The 21483-nt window shown below is 42.1% G+C and overlaps 1 protein-coding gene across 1 annotated transcript in view; it reads right to left on the bottom strand.

Annotated features, from left to right (window-relative positions):
* LOC139391674 (glutamate receptor ionotropic, kainate 5-like) overlaps positions 1-21483 on the bottom strand; it is a 76383-nt gene that overhangs the window by 40012 nt on the left and 14888 nt on the right. Inside the window, exon 2 of the mRNA XM_071139105.1 lies at positions 300-458. Coding sequence (XP_070995206.1) covers positions 300-408 — 109 coding nt within the window. The 5' untranslated portion in view covers positions 409-458. The remainder of the gene's footprint in view (positions 1-299; positions 459-21483) is intronic.

Below are 21483 nucleotides of genomic sequence, written 5' to 3'. Positions count from 1 at the left end.
AAACCCCATTTATCAAATCGGCAAGACATATGATTTTTTTTTTAAAGTGGGTAAAGCCACTGAGGAGTGTTTGTTCTTGTCAGCCATGACAGTGGGATCCCTATTCAGCCGTCACTAGTTACCACAGCCACAAAGTAATAAACCATGCTCATTTTTAACAATTGATCTTCTTAAAATGTGATTTTAAACCTAACCCTAACCACACTGCTAACCGTATGCCTAACCATAACCTTAGTTTTCTTGAATTTTTTCGATATAGACCATTGACTCTGTGGTTGTGGTAACTAGTGGAAACCCACCCATTCTGACGGAGGAGAGGGCGGGAGCCTGGGTGAAAGAGAGCGGGGCCATGGTCAGCAACAGGAAGAGGAAGTAAATCGACAGCAGCAGCGCTGGCAGAGCCGGCATCTTCCACTGCTCCTCATGGGGAATGGTCTTCTGGCTGCCTGGTCCACCACCTGCTGGACGGGAGGACTCATTACAACACAGATAATATACAACTACATGACATAATAAACAGCTCAATTACATAATACCCGCCTGACTAGGGGAGAATCTCAATTCCATACTCCTCGCGTCCTCTCTCCTCGCCACCTTCTTAAAACCCATTGGATGAGAAAGCCAGAGGTCCTTCCCCTCTGACTTTCTCCTCTAATGGGTTTTAAGGAGGTGAGGAGAGAGTATGCTAGGAGTATGCAATTGAGATTCTCCTTAGGACTTCATGTATTTCAGAGGTAAGGAGGCAGCACACATTCACATAGTTCACACTCACATAGAAACTCACATGGCTACCAGAATTAGTCACTCAAGGAAAACTTCTAGAGCACAAAGCGATTAAATAGTGGAAGCAATGAGAGAGCGATAGATAGAGAGAGAGAGAGAGAGAGAGAGAGAGAGAGAGAGAGAGAGAGAGAGAGAGAGAGAGAGAGAGAGAGAAAAAAAAAATGGACAGAGAGAGAGCTTTAGGTATTGAAAATAATGTAATTGGCTGAGGAGGCATGACAAAATCTTCAAAGTAGATTAAAGCTACAGCAGTGAGATTTAGGGAGGGCCGGTATAACTGAACACAGGAAGTAGCCATGGGGTAAAACAAATCGAATATAGTTCCTTCACATCCCATAACTTCACATCTGTACTCTGGACAGTCAGTTATTTTGTCAACTGTCTGATTTGTTACCCCTGCTAAATGTTTATATTTCCTGCCAATGACAAATGTAATTTAAATTGAAAGAGTTGAGCAGGACAGGTTGACAAGGCAAGAGACTGAGGAGCGCAAGACAGTGCGAGATGAACGGTAATAGATAAAGAAGAAGAATTGAGTTGATATTATAGAGAGAGAGAGAGAGAGAGACAGAGAGAGAGAGAGAGAGAGACAGACAGAGAGAGAATGAGAGAGCTGTACTGAGTGACAGAAAATTTAGTAGGAATAGACACAGTACAGACTGTAGGAGCAAATGGGAAATGGAGCCTGGTAGAAATAAACAAAATAGTGATCCTAATTAATTAGGAGCTTCCAGTAGGCTGTAAGTGGTGTCATGTAGCAAGCCTGCTGTTACAAAACATTGCACCTCCGGGTGCATTAGCTTAAAGAGGCAATCTGCAAATGCTACATCAATTCTTTTACTTTTAAATTAATTATGAACTCAGCAAAAAAAGAAACAGCCCTTTTTCAGGACCCTGTCTTTCAAAGATAATTAGCAAAAATCCAAATAACTTCACTGTAAAGGGTTTAAACACTGTTTCCCATGCTTGTTCAATGCACCATAAACAATTAATGAATATGCACCTGTGGAACGGTCGTTAAGACACTGACCGCGTACAGACGGTAGGCAATTAAGGTCACAGTTATGAAAACTTAGGACACTAAAGAGGCCTTTCTACTGACTCTGAAAAACACCAAAAGAAAGATGCCCAGGATCCCTGCTCATCTGCGTGAACGTGCCTTAGGCATGCTGCAAGGAGGCATGAGGACTGCAGATATGGCCAGGGCAATAAATTGCAATGTCTGTACTGTGAGACGACTAAGACAGTGTTACAGGGAGACAGGACGGACAGCTGATCGTCCTTGTAGTGGCAGACCACTACCTGCGGGACAGGTACAGGATGGCAACAACAACTGCCCAAGATACACCAGGAACGCACAATCCCTCCATCAGTGCTCAGACTGTCCGCAATAGGCTGAGAGAGGCTGAACTGAGGGCTTGTAGGTCCTGACCAGACATTACCGGCATCAACGTCGCCTATAGGCACAAACCCACCGTCGCTGGACCAGACAGGACTGGCAATAGTCATGGTTTTGTCTCACTAGGGGTGATGGTCGGATTCGCGTTTATCGTTGAAGGAATGAGCGTTACACCGAGGGCTGTACTCTGGAGGGGGATTGATTTGGAGGGTCCATCATGGTCTGGGGCGGTGTGTCACAGCATCATTGGACTGAGCTTGTTGTCATTGCAGGCAATCTCAACGCTGTGCGTTACAGGGAAGACATCCTCCTCTCTCATGTGGTACCCTTCCTGCAGGCTCATCCTGACATGATCCTCCAGCATGACAATGCCACCAGCCATACTGCTCGTTCTGTGCGTGATTTCCTGCAAGACAGGAATGTCAGTGTTCTGCCATGGTCAGCGAAGAGCCTGGATCTCAATCCCGTTGAGCACATCTGGGACCTGTTGGATCGGAGGGTGAGGGCTAGGGCCATTCCCACCAGAAATGTCCGGGAACTTGCAGGTGCCTTGGTGGAATAGTGGGGTAACATCTTACAACAAGAACTGGCAAATCTGGTGCAGTCCATGAGGAGGAGATGCACTGCAGTACTTAATGCAGCTGGTGGCCACACCAGATACTGACTTACTTTTGATTTTGACCCCCCTTTTTTCAGGGACACATTATTCAATTTCTGTTAGTCACATGTCTGTGGAACTTGTTCAGTTTATGTCTCAGTTGTTGAATCTTGTTATGTTCATACAAATATTTACACATGTTAAGTTTGCTGAAAATAAACACAGTTGACAGTGAGAGAACATTTGCGCACATTGATTCTTAAAGAATATACTTTCTAAAATACTCATGAGCTTAGTTCAACTGTTGGACCCCGTCAGAACCCAAAATATAGCTTGTTTTACAGAACATGGTGAAAACTATGATGTTGATCTCATCGATGGTGAGTTCTTGCACCCATAGCCCTGTCTATGAGAGTGGTTACATTTCTCCAGCCCCATCCCTCAGCTGTTTACCAAAACACCGGTGGGTTTTTTCTTTGATATTGTTTGAACTTCAGATTGCCCAAGAGGGGATTACAAACAATAGTTATTTTCCTTCAAATGAAATGGCAAATATCAACATGGAGTTTTCTTATCCTTATTAAATCTTATCTGATAGCTTTTTACCGTGTTAAACAATATGGTCCTGATAACAAATATACCTCACATTATTTCCGCTGCTTTGAAAGTGTTTTTGGTCCATTTTGAAGAGTTTTAAAAACTGAAATTACAATTTCAACGAACGCTCGAGTCAACATTAGCTCCGCTTCGTCTTTCAAGTAAAAGGCTGTTTAAGTGGCCATAAGCTACTCTGATGTGCGGAAGACAGCCCCCACAAATACTCAACGTCACAAAGGAAAGATCCGGATCAACTGTTAGTCTGCTGGGTAATGAGACTTAATACCTTCCCTAAATATAGGATATTAGCATTATGTTCCTGGGGGATAAGACTGTTTTGTTTTGCTTTGCCGGCATCACGGAGCCGTCTTGCTGACTCAAACGCTATAATGAGATGGTAATCCTTTCAAATAGCCCCAGACACACAACACATTTCTCCCTCCGAACAGAAGGATGGGTTCAACACAGGTACACACTCTTCCCCTGCGCTTTCTTCTGACAGCTAGCATGCCACTGTAGGCTACCATCATCGCATGCGGCACAAACAGAAATGACAGAGGGGGCCAAATTGATTTGGAATGGGTAGTGGACGGTGAACGGTGGCAACTAGCTATATTGTTTACATGGACTCCACTAATTGTGGTTTTGATGTCTCTCTGTCTTCTTGAACGTAAACTGTGGTCCATTGTCTAATACAAATGGTTAGGGAAAACACCCTAGACACTAAATGGTTTAGTTAATGCATTGCACATTCCGACAAAAATGGTTGTTCCACTATTGGTACCAGCTGTGTATATGTACAGCTGTCTGCACTGTACGCTGTACTGTAAATATAGAGTTCATGAATACATGTACCAAAGACATGCACTGTGCATGGTTTTCCCATGTTGCTTCAGCTGTTCATTCCAGGTTTACTCTGTGGTAGATGTGTTTCTCTACTCCAATCCTTGTCAAAGCGCTCGATCACAAACATGGAGAAAGGGAGGGAGGGATGGATGGATAGGCAGAGGAGAAGCCACTGCTACTACAGTGTGAAGGTGAGGGCTGACCTCTGTGGCCTGACTGCGCTGAGCTGCAGATGAGCACATGAGACATCACACCAGCGGGTAACGAGTGAGAGTACAGCATCAGCAAAGACAGAAGGAGAGAGGGGGGAGAAAGGTAGATTGGAAGGAGAGATGGGGGAGAGGTAGATGGGAAGGAAAGGCGGGGTGGATATATGTTACATATTGGCAGCAGGGTAACTGCAATATACAATTTGAGTGTAGAGAGTACAGAAAGCCATACAAATTTGTCAAGTTTGAGAAAAATACAAAATTTGTTGTCCAACTTGACCAAGCTTACACGTGTAAAACAAGGTTCTACGGCTGGAATATACTGTTGCACGACCTTGACTGGTCCCGAGACCGCGTTCTCAATTCTACGAGCTAAAGAACACAGAGAGCTAGCTAGCTACAAGGGATGTGCATAGCAAAAAGATTCTAAGCCTGGTAAAAATAAAAAATAAATGATACAGTACAATCTACAACAAGATAATACCTTACACAGGGACACATTAAATGAAGGTACATTTAACAGAGGCTTGGCCAAAGAATAAAGATAGCTAACTGCAAGGGATGCACATAGTAAGTAGACTCTAAGCCTTATAGAACATAAAAATACCACTAACTGATCTGGTCATAACATGTGGATGCTATTTGGGGTGCATTCAAATGCTGACCTGTTTTGCAATTGCAAATTCAACCATTAATACCCCCCTATAAATTCTGATCTAATGTTAGGTTAACCTACACCATGCAATATCAGCATCCCTTCTCCCCCTGCAGCTGTAGGCTCTCTGCCAGTCTTTCACTGTCAGCAGTGAGTCAAATGACAGTCTAACACCCCTAGGGCCTTCACCACATCCACTGCTCCTATAAAAAGTAGAGCCATGCTAAGTCAAATATGAGTTAATCAGAGTGCTGCTAAAATTAAACGAAATGGCCCCCGAGCTATGACAGGTTCTTCTGCTCTCTGGAGTTATGCTCCACAGTATGTGACAGAGAACACTCTCCCTCTCCTTATCTCTCTCGCGATTTGACAGGGGACACCGTTCTTGGAATTGGTTGATGTAAAAGGAAGTGGGATTGAGACTGTTTCCGCGAAAGCAGGGAACCCATAGCTAGCAGTGGGCTTCCGGTCAGGTAGAAGCATTATTGTTGTTTTCATTTTGTGCATGCTTTATGAACGCTGTTCTACATTAAACATTTACGTCGGGAGTTAATTAGCGGAGCTGGGAAAAAACTCCTCTGGAGTCGCTTAGGACAGACTTCCTCTTAATTACCTCCATTTCTTCAAACACTGGGAACGCCGGGCTGTCCCTATAGCGACCGAGTCACTCGATATACCAGTAGCTTCTGCATTCAGCAACTGCAGCTTTGCCATGCCATCACAAAGCTGTTCAACATATAAATAGAGGGAATGTTTTCAGTTTGATGTGCCAGGCAGCCAGGTGTAATTGAAACCTACCATATGTCTCAGTATACATACTTACTCACTAAGTATGCATAGCATGTCCGTTGCTTCATACTATATAGGCTTATATCATCATGTCTTCCAATATGACTGAGTTTACACAGGCAGGCATAACTTTGATCTTTTAATTGGTCTTTTGACCACTAACATAAGATGTTTTTCACATCAGATCTTTTACCAAGCTGATCGTATTGGTCCAAAGACCAATTATTATTATTTATTTTTTTTAACGGAATTTGGCTGCTTGTGTAAAGACAGCCTCTGAATGTACAGACTTGTCAATCGGTGTAACAACTGTACAAAAACTAAAAAATGTACAATTTCGAACGAGCTGCCGGCAGTAAATTGCAAATCCTCTGAGAGGCTGATCAAGAGGAAAACATTTTCCTCAAGCTTCGTTACCTGTATTAATTCTCTCAACATGTGTCAATTCAGATTCATTACAGGCTGGCTAGTGTTTAATGGAAATCTACCCAATGTCACCCCCCCCCCCCCCCCCCACCTTCTCCTCTCTTCTCCGCATCCAAAGAAAAAAGCAGGAGTGGCTTGATTTATGGGAGGTAAAGGAAATAGTTTAAAGAGCTTTCTGCCTCTCGCATAGCAATAATGTCCTCCTTTTGCTTTCTGTCAGAATGTAATTTTCCAAAAATGGTCATATCTGGCCGCTAAATTCCAAGTCTGCCATTAATCACAGCATTTGATAATGACACACACACACCTTCCCTGGAATTACGCTGGGCGGATAGTGGTGGGAAAAAAACGGTCGAGGTGCTGGGTAGCGAGTACTGAGTGAAAAATCCCTGGATCGCTTTTCCTCTCTCCCTCTCCCCTCTCCGTCAGTGCTTTTGTTATTTTTGAAATGTCCTACTAGAGGACATCACTGTCTGTTTGATCCGATCTGATATCAATATTTCATGTTTACTGTAAAACAGGAAATGTAGACATACGGTTCCTCGTGTAACGTTATACAGAGCGGGCAGGAAGAGGTGGCCGGGATTTGTAATGAAAGAGAGATTCATCAAAAACAAAGCGGTAGATTAACATAGAGGGAACAGAGCACGAATGAGGAGGAAATGGGTGAAAAGAGGGGAGAGAGGGAGCAAGAGAGTTTTAGAGAAGGGGGAGAGTTATTTGCGGCCAGTGTTGATTCGTGATCCTTATAACAAGCTTTTCTATGCTACAGTATGACATGCTGAAGTAAACGAATAAAGTGTTAAATCCCAAAATTAATAACACTTACATTTTACATTCGTCAATAGCGTCATCATCAACCCTCATTGGTTTCTATCAACATCATTCTATACTTTGCTCAAAAAGATCACTCAAACCAGAATGTTGAGGCATATCTTGCCATCTACATTTCTAAGATCATTAAAACCAGAATGTTGAGGCACATCTTGCCATCTACATTTATTAGACTACTGTAATCGGTTGGTAAGAGGCGATGCAAATTGTTGGGGATTTTGTTCTGTAATGGACAAGAAAGATTTGTCAAATTCAAATAGAGTTTATATGAATCAGCCTCCCTCTTGCTGTAATCCATATGCATACAAATTGAACTACTACTGTGGGGTTGGTCATTATTGACAACCTTCATAAAGATGAGTAAAATACTGAGCTATTGTATGCTTCAAAAAAATGAGAAATTATATTATTTTAAACTAATATAATTGCTCAGATAGTATATGCCATAACAAGAATATTTATAAATAATTGGAAATGAGCAACATTTTCTCCCAGACTCATTACAACATGTGTAGAATAGAATGAGATCATCTTTAAAACTGCTAATTCTTCTCTCTGCCACATGGCAACATGGCAGGAAATTTGCTTTAAAACAGCAATAATTTCTCTCAGCATCATGGCAAAATGTGTAGAATAGCAGGAAATTAGCTTTACAAATGCTACATTCTCTCGGCCTCATTGCAACATGTGTAAAATAGTATGAGATTGGCTATAAAACTGCACATATGTCCCTTTGCCCCATGGCAAAATGTGTAGATTTGTACGAAGCTGTTACCCCCCCCCCCCCCCTAAAAAAAATTATATATTATTCAAGCTGTCCATAGCACCGGCTCCAATCCAAGTTCCAATGCCAGGCATTTCCTTTTGTTGAATGACATGAAAATAGAGCTCTTTGGCCATGCACACTGGCGGTCGGTTTAGCATCAAAAGAAATATGGAAATGCAGAAAAGATCCCCCTACCAATTGGAAAACATGGTGGTGGATCTTTGATGTTATGGGGCTATTTTGCTTCCACTGGTCCTGGAGCCCTTGTAAAGGTCAACGGCATCATGACTTTTACCCAGAACCAGGAACTTTTAGCCTAACAATTGGTTGAAACTGGTTGATCCACAAGTGGATCTTCTAGAAAGACAATGACCCCAAGCACACATGTAACTACACCCCCAAAAATATCTAATTTACCGCAAAATCAACATTTTGCAATGGCCATCTCAGTCTCCGGACTTGAACCCCATAAAAAAAATATGTGGTTTGAATTGAAGAGGGCACTCCATAAAACACAGACAAAGGATATCAAGGATCTGGAAAGATTCTGTAAGGAGGAATGGTCTAAGATCCATTCCGATGTGTTCTCCAATCTCATAAAACATTTTCGATAAAGGCTCAGTGCCGTGATCCACACAAGGTGAGGTATTGAAATCATTTTGACCATTATATTTGTGAAAACAAAATAAATTACTTGTCAAACAAATTCAAACAATTTCTCTTAGCAATTGAGTCTGAAATAATATTTGAACAAATAATTACCATATAGAATATAGCACAGTATTAGTATTATTTATTGTATACAGTCCTTAAAATATATTTTGGGCCAATATTTTTGGGCCCGACTATATCCATTCCAGCCAGATTACAGGGAGAAAAAGCTGATAAGAGGCATTTGAGATAGATTACTACCAAAATGCCTGCAGATGACAGGTACAAAGCCAGTTGCCAAATACAAAGCCGGATTACAGGTGTAAAGCAGCGTGGATACAGACGCAATTTCAGACATATCGCTAGTACAGTAACACAGGCCCCAGCTGAGATCCACAGACCAACAGCCTGACTTTTCTGCATTCCAGATCCGTCTTGGTATAAATTGTATTATAGGCTATTAAATCTCTCATGTCATCCTCTCTTATCCCTAGCTTTTCTCTTCCATCTTGGTTTCTCGATTTTTGTCTGTAATGCGATTGAGGCATAGCCCTTTGTAGCATACTGTGTAAAGCAAAGGACATGCAGAGCTTTCGCAAAATACGGCCAAATTAAGTGCTTAATGCTATTGTTGGACTCTGCACATTGTATGGAATGGCCGATCCAGTAGACTACTACTAATAATAATCCTACTACTACTACTGCACTACAACAACTGCTATTACTACTACACTACAACAACTGCTATTACTACTACACTACAACATGTAATATTACTACTTCACTACAACAACTGCTATTACTACTACACTACAACAAGTAATATTACTACTACACTACAACATGTAATATTACTACTCCACTACAACATGTAATATTACTACTTCATTACAACAACTGCTATTACTACTACACTACAACAACTGCTATTACTACTACACTACAACAAGTAATATTACTACTACACTACAACATGTAATATTACTACTCCACTACAACATGTTATATTACTACTACACTACAACATGTAATATTACTACTACACTACAACATGTAATATTACTACTACACTACAACATGTAATATTACTACTCCACTACAACATGTTATATTACTACTACAACATGTAATATTACTACTACACTACAACATGTAATATTACTACTACACTACAACATGTAATATTACTACTACACTACAACATGTAATATTACTACTACACTACAACATGTAATATTACTACTACACTACAACATGTAATATTACTACTCCACTACAACATGTTATATTACTACTACACTACAACATGTAATATTACTACTACACTACAACATGTAATATTACTACTACACTACAACATGTAATATTACTACTCCACTACAACATGTAATATTACTACTACACTACAACAAGTAATATTACTACTACACTACAACATGTAATATTACTACTACACTACAACATGTAATATTACTACTCCACTACAACATGTTATATTACTACTACACTACAACATGTAATATTACTACTACACTACAACATGTAATATTACTACTACACTACAACATGTAATATTACTACTACACTACAACATGTAATATTACTACTACACTACAACATGTAATATTACTACTACACTACAACATGTAATATTACTACTACACCACAACATGTAATATTACTACTACACTACAACATGTAATATTACTACTACACTACAACATGTAATATTACTACTACACTACAACATGTAATATTACTACTCCACTACAACATGTAATATTACTACTCCACTACAACATGTAATATCACTACTACACTACATGTAATATTACTACTACACTACAACATGTAATATTACTACTACACTAGAACAAGCGCTATTACTACACTGTAATACTATATTGACTAACCAGACAATCCTATTCACCGTATTAGGAAATACTGTAAATTGTGTTGATAATAGCCCCTCTGTTTGATTCAGTACATTCTTATTTTATGATAGGTGGGGCTTTGGTTAGTCATCTTTGGCAGGTTTCGAGTTCCCCTTATAATCTCCTCCATTCTGAGAATACCTAGTCTATATCAAAGGACGGCTGCAAACGGTGTCTTTTCAGCCAAGAAAGACTGTCTCTTTCTCTTACCCTCTGTCTCTCTTAGCCCTCGTCTGTCTCTCTTTGAAACTCTCTCTCCCAATGACTGTGTAGGCCTATGGGCTCCCTCTCCCTTCTCCTCCATCAGCCTTTCCCTCAATCTTTCCGCCTGTCTTTTGCACCTCTCTCTCTCTCTCTCTCTCTCTCTCTCTCTCTCTCTCTCTCTCTCTCTCTCTCTCTCTCTCTCTCTCTCTCTCTCTCTCTCTCTCTCTCTCTCTCTCTCTCTCTCTCTCTCTCTCTCTCTCTCTCTCTCTCTCTGAGTAACGGAGGAGATGACAAGGTGTGAGCAGAGAGTCCTGGGGGTACTGAGTGACAGCTGGAGCGACACGGGCCATTGGAGACCATCCCAACACCAGCCCGTCGCTCGCATTTAGCCCTCAACCCAGCCATCTCCAGATGCTGTCTATAGCCAACTGTGCATTCAGTCTCACCACAACTGCTCTCCGGGACGCCTTGGGCCACAGGCTGCAAAACAAAAGGCTGATTGGCCAAGCATCCCATTTTTTCCCCCAAACTGACAGTTATCCACATTTCAATCGAACGGAACACAACGATGAGAAACATCGAGATGTTTCGAGTCGACGGAGAGGTGGGATGAGTAATGTTTGGCGCTCTAAGAAGGGATGTCTTTCGCAGCCTTCCCACAACTAGAGGTCAAGAGAAGAAACGTATCGGTTTAGGATATTTTTTTGATGTTTTGTTTGAAGTGGAAGACATTAGCTGGAAGGCAGATATAACCTGTTGACATTAAGGCAGAGGTAGCTCTATGATATATATTTTAACACACTTTTTGGCAATGACCTCCTCCCCGGCTCCTCTTGTTCATGTAATTGGTCTAACTACCACCTGTGCTGAAGAACAAAAGACGCCTTATATCCAACGTAATCCTCAGTGGTTAGCTAAATCTCCACTGACTGTTTACACATGCCAGTCTAACCGACAAGATGGTTTATAAAATGAGCGCAGGCAGAATGGAAATTACAACCAGTGATTCATAGGAGTCTTGAATGGAAACGCTTGAGTAAATGAGGGTTACAAAGTGTATTGAAAGCAGGTGCTTCCACGCAGGTGTGGTTCCTGAGTTAATTAAGCAGTTAACATACCATCGTGCTGTGGGCCACGTGTGTGTGTGTGCGTGCGTGTCACTAGATCTCAACCCAGTTGAACACATGGGAGATTCTGGAGCGGCACCTGAGACAGCGTTTTCCACCACGATCAACAAAACACCAAAAGATGGAATTTCTCGTGGAAGAATGGTGCCACAGCAGCATTTCACGGTCGTATTAGGCACATGTGACTTGACATCCCTCCAATAGAGTTCCAGACACTTGTAGAATCAATGCTAAAGCGCATTGAAACTGTTCTGGCGGCTAGTGTGGTGGCCCCAACGCCCTATTAAGACGCTATGCTTGTGTTTCCTTTATTTTGGCAGTTACCTGTACATACATGTACAAGAATATACATACATTTATTTATAACTAGTTGATTCATGCAAAGGTGTAATTACTGTGGCGTCAGCCATAGCGATATCAAATTGAAGCAAAACTAAACTCTATATTTAGTGATTCCCCTGACATGGCGACCGTCTGCCATGGTGTCTCCTGGGTGGCCTTTGTTATAGATAATCCATAATGACTCGTCACATTAAAGGGTCCCTCCAGAGACAGGGGGTACGGAAGCCTCTCCTCTGAACAAAAAAAATACATATTTGGACACAGAATTTTTAGCCTAACGTAGTAACTGAAATGTGGACGCTGGCTGTCGGCCTATAGCTCTCACATGTAGCCTAATATCATAGTATTGCTTGCAGTAAAATTTTACAACAAATGTTGATTTTGTCTCTGGAATAGGAGTGGAAAAACATGATTTATTTATTTCAGCATCTTCAGAGAATGCGAATGCAGTTAGTGACCGTGCAAACGTGCCGTCTTTGTCTACAACATAAAAGCTGACAGTAGGCTATTTCAACCACAGAAAATATCCATCCAAGATGAAATGAAATCTTATCAGATTCATTTGGGATCGTTTTCACAGATTTTCATTTCTTTGAAAACGGTCAAACTGATATCATTTGGACATTCCACTGTTTTATGGTGTTTTAGGGTAAGGGTTACGGTTTGGGTTAGGGTATGGGTGTTAATGCTAAATTGTAATTATTTCGCCACTATGGCCTATTTATTGCCTTACCTCCCTAATCTTACTCCATTTGCACACACTGTATATAGATTTTTCTATTGTGTTATTGACTGTACTTTTGTTTATCCCATGTGTAACTCTGTGTTGTTGTTTTTTGTCTCACTGCTTTGCTTTATCTTGGCCAGGTCTCAGTTGTAAATGAGAACTTGTTCTCAACCGGCCCACCTGGTTAAATAAAGGTGAAATAAATAAAAAAATTAAATAAAAAAAATGGGTTAAGTTTAAGGTTAGGATAAGGGTTAAGGTTAGGGCTAGGTTTAGGGTTAGTAGATCATTCGTTGAAATGTTACTGCAGATAGTCAGTAGAGCATCTACAGATGGACAATCAAAATAAAGTGTTACAGAGAAAACTTTGTCAACTAGATTCAGTTTATTATTGATTCAATTTATTCCAATGTTCTGGATTTTTGTCTTCTTCTTGGGCAACGAGTAATGACAGAAGAGAAGCTGCAGGCCTATCGAATTACAGACTAAGTTGGCTAACAAATAGCTTACCAAATGTTTTGGTTTTTTTTGTATGTTGAAAAACATCTAAAATAGGGGTGAAAGTGGCCTGAGTAGGCAGAGATGAATGGCCGGACCGTGACACGTGCAGAAAGTGTGGGACACGTCAATGACTTCAGGCTACAAGTGTCTCTAATGACAATCACTGAATGTCATTACACTTTGCATGCATCAAATTGCAGGTGTACAGTACATTGTTTTAGATGCTGGAATCACTGTAGAGTGGATCGAAACATGTGCAGGCAGCCTACCTTTTGAAGTGATTTGTTTGACAATCAGATGAAAACATCATGCCTGGTTGTCTTCCTGCCACATTAAAAGGTCATACATTTTTACAGTACATGTCTTTACCTTTATGCCCATAAAGAAATGTGTTCAGGCACATAGGAGGTCCCGCACCACCTGTTAAAATATTGTTCCGTTGTCCCTGCGTTACCGGTAGTTACCCGTCATCAGACCAATCATACTGAGCAGGTGCACATGATGAAGTCACACCTATGCGCTAGGATCACACTGAGCGTGTGCAGTAGAATGATGCGAAGCGTGCTGTGCAGTGTGATTTTAGCGTCTATATCAAAGTACTGTATTTAATACAGATATTTTGGGTTTCATGGCATTGCATTTGAGTATATTGTGTTGCTTATCTGAAAAATGAGAGAATGTTATTCGGTGAAATTATGTCGAACACCACCGCTGTTGTTCCTTGACTTTCTTCTGACTTATCATCGACGGCCATTAACTAAGAGGTCAAAGGCCATGAAACCGCTCTACTTCTTTAGATTACGCCTTACAAATGTAAACAGGCTGTACAAAGACATACAGTTAGGTTTTAAACATACAGTTGATTAAATCTGTCTTTTTCATGAATCTACGAAAACGGGATAATCTAGTATTTGACTTCCGTCGTGTTTTTTTTTTTTTTTATGCAGCAGGAGCCACCGACGTTGCCATAGAAACCAGGAGTGAGGTAGAAAATCACCAACCATCATTCCATTTCATTGTTCGGAGTAATGAGAAACTACACATCATTGTGAAAAGAACTATAGCGTTAACTGAAAGCTTTCTTTGAAGTCTTTTCTCAAGTCGTTTTGAGGTCGCATTTTGATTCGATTCCAAAGAATTCCCATTCTCAACCTCTCTCGAACCTCCAATATCCTTCACACCTGTCTTTCAGATGTCATTAGCTCATTTGAAAAACATGGCCTTTCAAAAAGAGGCCGTAGACAAAACAACCCACGGGTGATATATGGGTCACAATAACTGGCCACAACAGGTAGCAATTTCAGAGCAATCCTTCTGAACAAGTGGACACTTGCTTATCTCTTATCTCCCTCTTTTTGCAGTCTTTTTCCAGTTCTTTCATTCACTCCCCATCCTCCCTAAGGCTACCTTCTCCTCCCCTCCTATTCTTTCTCTGCCCCCTCCCTTCCTGTCTCCCTCTTTCATGTGAGCATATGGCCCTGTGTAGCGTAATGCTAAACCACCGGTCTGACAGGCAGAGAGCGCTAGCCACCTCTGATCAAACAGGGTGAAGGCCTGGGGGGGGGAGTTCTCGGATCATGTCCCCAGGGAACCTGCCTGTTGGGAGGCAGGACAGGGGGATGAGAAGGATGGGGAGGGGGCTGAAATGCTGAATCATAGACACGGGCAACATGCGATTGTTCATTGAGATTCTGCACTGTCCCCCTCCATCCACCAGCTATTGTCAAACCAGGCGTAAAGTAGGGCATTGTCTACGATACATACACACCGACTCAGGCGTATAACTACAGAGCAGTCAGAAAGACACACATGGGACTAGCCTGCGGTGGTGGATTTGCAAAGCAAATCAATAGGCTGATCCTGAAACGGGCCCTTTCTTCAGCAACACTACTCGACTCACTGAATGGAGAGCAGTGTAGAGAGGGACCTGCCTAATAATTACCCCCTGGGGAGAACATGCAGTGCAGTGTAAGGGCAAGTATGCTTCGTCAATACACACTGTCCCTGCATAATACTCAACCAGTCAGTCATTCAGTGTACTATTTCTGCTTCGCTAGTATGAACTTGCGTTTGGAACAGGTCACAAATCCAAGCAGATACTCACTTTAACACACCTACGTACTGTATATAACCAGATAATTAGGCAAACATCGGTTTACCTGCTAAGAAGCCGCCTTGACTTCCTGGCAAAGTACTAGTGCATAAAGATCTATTTAGAGCTAATACACTGAAGCAAATTGATATCCTGTTATATAAGGGAGGTAAATATGGACTTTATTCATGGATTCTGGCACCGGAGTGAGATTTTGCTTCATGTTAATGAGGTTGTAGTCTCTGTTGGCCTCCAGGAGACCTTTTGTATTCGGGGATACACACTCTTATTTGTACACAGCTGCCGATTCACAGCCCGATTGGTGGACTTCTTTTTGTGTAATGAACACGACGAGGGAACATTATGTAGCCCTGCCGCACTGAGTAAATTTCACATTTAATTACAAAGACAGAGAGACCTGTAGTCTCTCGTCTCGCACGAAAAGACCTGCACTGATACAGTGTACACACACACACACACACACACACACACACACACACACACACACACAAAGTAGACACACAGACTCACACAGATACCCTCGAGCTCCTAACACACACATAAACTAAATTAAATGCATGCTCTCGCTCATATTTGCACACTGATAATTACCTGCTTGCTCAGGCATACACACACAAGGACCTGCATCATCACACATGTGCAAATGCGCACACACACACAGACACACAGACAGACATACAGACACACACACACAAATCGCTTTTGTAAGCCTTCGTTGTATAATGCCTCCACCCGCTGTCCTTCACTGCAGCCACTTGTGTATGGGTGCTTTTTTGTTCAGTGTTTTTCAAACAGAGTGATCGCTTGCCAGGCCATTTTTAGCTCTGGTCGACGGGTGGGGGGAATTACGCAACGGACACTGTGCAAACTGAGACCCCCCCCCGTCTCTGCTTCACACCATTGCTGGACCATGACACCAATAAAATGTTTACCAATCCTCTCTCCTTATTTCTCTCCTTTTCCCACCACCTCCCCTCCCTTCCTCTCCATCTCCCTCCTGGTCCTCTGTTGCCACGGCAGCAGTGTGAAAAAGAGGGAGCGAGGGAGGGACAGGAAAAAGAGAGGGAGGAGAGTGAGACATAAAATGCCATCTTGGTCATTTTGATAGTCAGCCTGCCTGTGGTTGTGTGTATGTGTGATTGTGCGCCTGTGTGGATGTGAGTGCGCGACTGTGCATGTGTTAGAGAATCTGTAATAAAGCTTTAGTAAGAGATAGAGATGGTGAGCTTGTTAGTGAGTGGATGAGTGACTATCGGAATGACAGACAGACAGCCGAGTTAGTAAGTGATTGAGCGGTTGAGTGAGTGAGTCATAATCCCGTAGGAAAGGTAACTAACTGTACAAGGCTACTAGTTAGTTTGGGCGAGTAACTCAAAACAACACACTAATGGGAAACTTTTAATAATTTGTGGTGGTATGTTGGAATTTTCTGCACCAGAAAAATAGTGTCTCTGTTGTGGATCAATGGTGTGTTGTTGTGAAGCATGGTCACACCCTTGTCAAATGTTGGAACTACACTGCGGGCAGTTTTTTCTCTGTGGTCCCAGGGTCGGACGATCCTCGCTCAATATTTACTAGCTGAAAACACCAATTCAGAGAGCAGAAATCTTCACTGTAAGGATCTCACACAAAGGAGACAGTCAGTTGTCCAGCCTAGATACCAGAAAAGGAACCTGCAATACTTGAGTGTGTCTAGCGATTTGGGCGTTACCTGGATGACTGTTAGAAGACTTACATCAACTTTCGAGGGGGGATATCCATTACTGTATTGATCTGTTTGTATCAGGGTTGGCATCGATTTGTACTGTATATAGCTATGTGTCCACGCAAACATGTTTCTAGTATACTTGATAGGTGTCCATCCTGTATATTGCTTGTTTGTGTGTGTGTGTGTGTGTGTGTGTGTGTGTGTGTGTGTGTGTGTGCGTGTGTGTGTGTGTGTGTGTCAGTTTCTAGCTATATGTTTCTGTGGGTGTTACCTCTCTCCATAACCTCGCTCTAGAGAGTCTCCTCTCTCTCTTCTCTCTGGCCAATGTGTGACATCATGCCCGGGCAAGAGCGATGGCTTAGGTAAACAACAGCTATTAACGGTGGCCGGGGCGAGGAGAATCCTGGCGCACAAAAGGCTGACATTGACTGCACCACATTGGACTAATGTGAAGCGCATAGAGCACACCGTTCCAAGACTCACCTTCAATAATGACGCTGATTCATGCTCCTATTGTTATTACTGTCAGATACGCTTTCCACCTTAAAAGCAAACAAAATCGTCTGAAACACCCGCCTCTGTCTCCTCTCCCCTGCCCACCTACCTCCCCCTGTGCATGTTTGATTCTCGGTTACCTGCGCATATGTTGCTTTCCCTTTGATGCTGTTGCACTCGCTTCGGTTTTTAGCTGACTACAATGGGCCTTTGAGGTTTCAGACTCTGTGTATTCTCTTTTTTTCTTGACTTCACCCTCCTGTCTTTCTCTTTACTCAGTCTGCCACTGCACTTCACATTTCTACCTTTATACCTCTGTCTACGTTTTCACTCAAACCAACTGACAGATGATAGCTAGGACCACAGAGATACAATGCATTCAGAAAGTATTCAGACCCCTTGACTTTTCCCACATTTTGTTCTAAAATCGATTAAATATATTTCCCTCATCAATCTACACACAATACCCCATAATGACAAAGCGGAAACAGGTTTTTAGAAATGTTTGCTAATTTATTACAAATAAAAAACAGAAATACCTTATTTACATAAGTACATAAGACACTTTGCTATGAGACTCAGAATTGAGCTCAGGTACATCCTGTTTTGGAAAGGCACACACCTCTCTATATATAGTCCCACAGTTGACAGTGCATGTCAGAGCAAAAACCAAGCGAGGAGGTCGAAGGAATTGTCCGTAAAGCTCCGAGACAGCACTGTGGAAGGTTACCAAAAAATATATGCAGCATTGAAGGTCCTCAAGAACACAGTGCACCATCATTCTTAAATGGAAGAAGTTTGGAAGCAACACTTCCTAGTGCTGGCCGGCCAGCCAAACTGAGCAATCGGGGGAGAAGTCGTAGGTCAGGGAGGTGACCAAGAATCCAATAGAGTTCCTCTGTGGACACAGGAGAACCTTCCAGAAGAACAACCATCTATTCAGCACTCCACCAATCAGGCCTTAATCGTAGAGTTGTCAGACATAAGCCACTCCTCAGTAAAAGGCACATGACAACCTAAAGGACTCGCAGACCATGAGAAACAAGATTCTCTGGTCTGATGAAACCAAGATTGAACAATTTGACCTGAATGCCAAGTGTCACATGTGGAGGAAACCTGGTACCATCCCTACGGTGAAGCATGGTAGTGGCAGCATCATGCTGTGGGGATGTTTTTCAGCATCAGGGACTGGGAGACTAGTCAGGATCGAGGGAAAGATGAACGAAGCAAAGTACAGAGAGATCCTTGATGAAAACCTTCTCCAGAACGCTCAGGACCTCAGACTGGGGCGAAGGATGACCTTCCAACAGGACAACGACCCTAAGCACACAGCCAAGACAATGCAGGAGTGGCTTCGGGAAAAGTCTCTGAATGTCCTTGAGTGGTTCAGCCAGAGCCCAGACTTGAACCAGATCAAACATCTCTGGAGAGACCTGGAAATAGCTGTGCAGCGGCGCTCCCCATCCAACCTGACAGAGCTTGAGAGGATCTGCAGAGAAGAATGGGAGAAACTCCCCAAATACAGGTGTGCCAAAGTTGTAGTGTCATATCCAAGAAGGCTGTAATCGCTGCCAAAGGTGCTCCAACAAAGTACTGAGGAAACAGTCTGAATATCTATGAAAATCTTTTACATTTGTATTTTTAATACATGTAGAAAATGTCTACTAACCTGTTTTTGCATTGTCATTATGGGGTATTGTGTGTCGATTGATGAGGGGGGGAAAAAACAATTGAATCCATTTTAGAATAAGGCTGTAATGTAACAAAATGTGAAAAACATCAAGGGGTCTGAATACTTCTCGAATGCACTGTAAGTGGTTGTCCCACCTAGCTATCTTAAGATGAATGCGCTAACTGTAAGTCGCTCTGGATAAGAGCGTCTGCTAAAAGACTGAAATGTTCATGTAGATAAAACAATGTCTGGAACTGTACGTCTTTATGGCTAGGACTGGTTCGATTTTGGGATATTCCTCATGGCTTTGAGGTGTTTTCAGGGGCGATGAAGAGGGGGAAAGGAATGGATAATGGATGAGAGGTTTAGATTATTGGAACAAAGCTAGGCATTCCTCTTTGTCCCCCTGCCTCTCCGTGTTTCACCGTAGGTAATTAAGATCACAGCTTTTATGGTTTTCTCGCTCACAATGGATAGCTCCAGAGGCAGCGAGTGCCATGCCAAATCTCAGTTGAAACCTGGCAGATCCTCATATTGTGAATAGAATACAAATGTTCGCACACATGCATACCTACATACACACGCACCCCCCACCCCCCCCCCCCCCCACCCCACACACACACACATCTATAAAGCATGAGTATCTGACAACCAAGCCTGTCAATCAATCATACTAACAATAAAACAAGCATGCTACAGCAAGTCAGCCATTGTCAATCACAATAGGCTTCCTCCTTTACCTCGCTCTCCTTCTAGCTATTCACTAAAACATTTGTCATCCATTATCACAAATGATCAAATTGTCTATCAGGCTTTTCATATGCTGCACTTACAGTGCAATCAGACAGAAATTACATTAAAGTACATGACAAGAATTCTTCTCTAATTTTCATTCACTTCTAGTGTACTAAATGTAAACCCTGGCACATGTGTCTTCAGAAACAATGGCAGAGATACATAAAACACTGCACAGTGGATTGTGTGTGTAGCGAAGTTCCCTTGAACACATAGCTCTGTGCTGTTGGCTTTTAGATTGTGTGGAGATTCTGGTCATTTCTCAGTGCGTGTTAACCTGGAGAGCTTTGGGGCGAGTGGATTCAAATAGGGTTTGTCATTATCTCTCTTCTCTCACTGTCCAATCTGCAGCAAAGTAATTTTAGGAGACTGGGGGAAAGAATTGTGCAGCTCAGGAGGACATTACACATACAGTATCATGATGATAAGACATCAACACACACCGAAACAAACATACCCACATCCACTCACACATTTCTCTCTCTGAAGCACACAAAAGTCAAAACACACAATACACACACATTCATATGGCATTAAGCATATACACATGCAGCATACTCTTAACTCATAGGTATCTGCACATGTATTCTCAACATGTAGGCACATAATACAGACTCTCCCGTTCTCTTAAGCCCCAACATCCGGAGGCGGAGACATAAATATTGCATGTGCTGTAACTACACACATGTATAGCCTACTCTAAACTAATAGGCCTGAACTCTCAACTTATGGGCACATACACACTCTCTCACTCACATAACGCGTGCACCTACGCACCAAAATACTCGGAGAGAGGATGACACCATTGATTTTTAGAGGCGCCAAGAAAAACACTGAAACCAAATTCACATACGGTATACCCCTGTTGTCAAGGATCATCTCAGTGAATGGGAACGGGTTACTTTATTTACAAAGCTGTAGAGCCGCTGAGACATTTCCATCACGGAAGTGCTTCAACTTTGAGCTCTCTCTCTGGCAAAAAAACCCCCCAGCAGCATCACCTTTTGTCATGTAACAACTGCAATCATATGGGCAGATGGGAAGCGGCTTTGCCTCACTTAAACAGCTTCATCTCATCTGAAGGACGAATGAAAGTATACCTGGTATCGTTTTTCTTCATAGACCACTGCTTACCTAACAGGTTTACCAGGTAGATACTTCGAAATTGCTGTTATTATATATTCAATTACTTTCTATAGTATAACAGTAATCACTTAATTCCATAGTAAGATTTCAGTTAATTTCGGATTAACTGGCTCAAGGATCACTACCGTTTGGTACCAGGTAGTTAGTTACCAATTGTGGTGAATTT

The sequence above is a fragment of the Oncorhynchus clarkii genome, chromosome 32, assembly GCF_045791955.1.
Source record: "Oncorhynchus clarkii lewisi isolate Uvic-CL-2024 chromosome 32, UVic_Ocla_1.0, whole genome shotgun sequence".
Taxonomy (NCBI): domain Eukaryota; kingdom Metazoa; phylum Chordata; class Actinopteri; order Salmoniformes; family Salmonidae; genus Oncorhynchus; species Oncorhynchus clarkii.
This window is presented reverse-complemented; position numbering and strand designations above follow the sequence as displayed.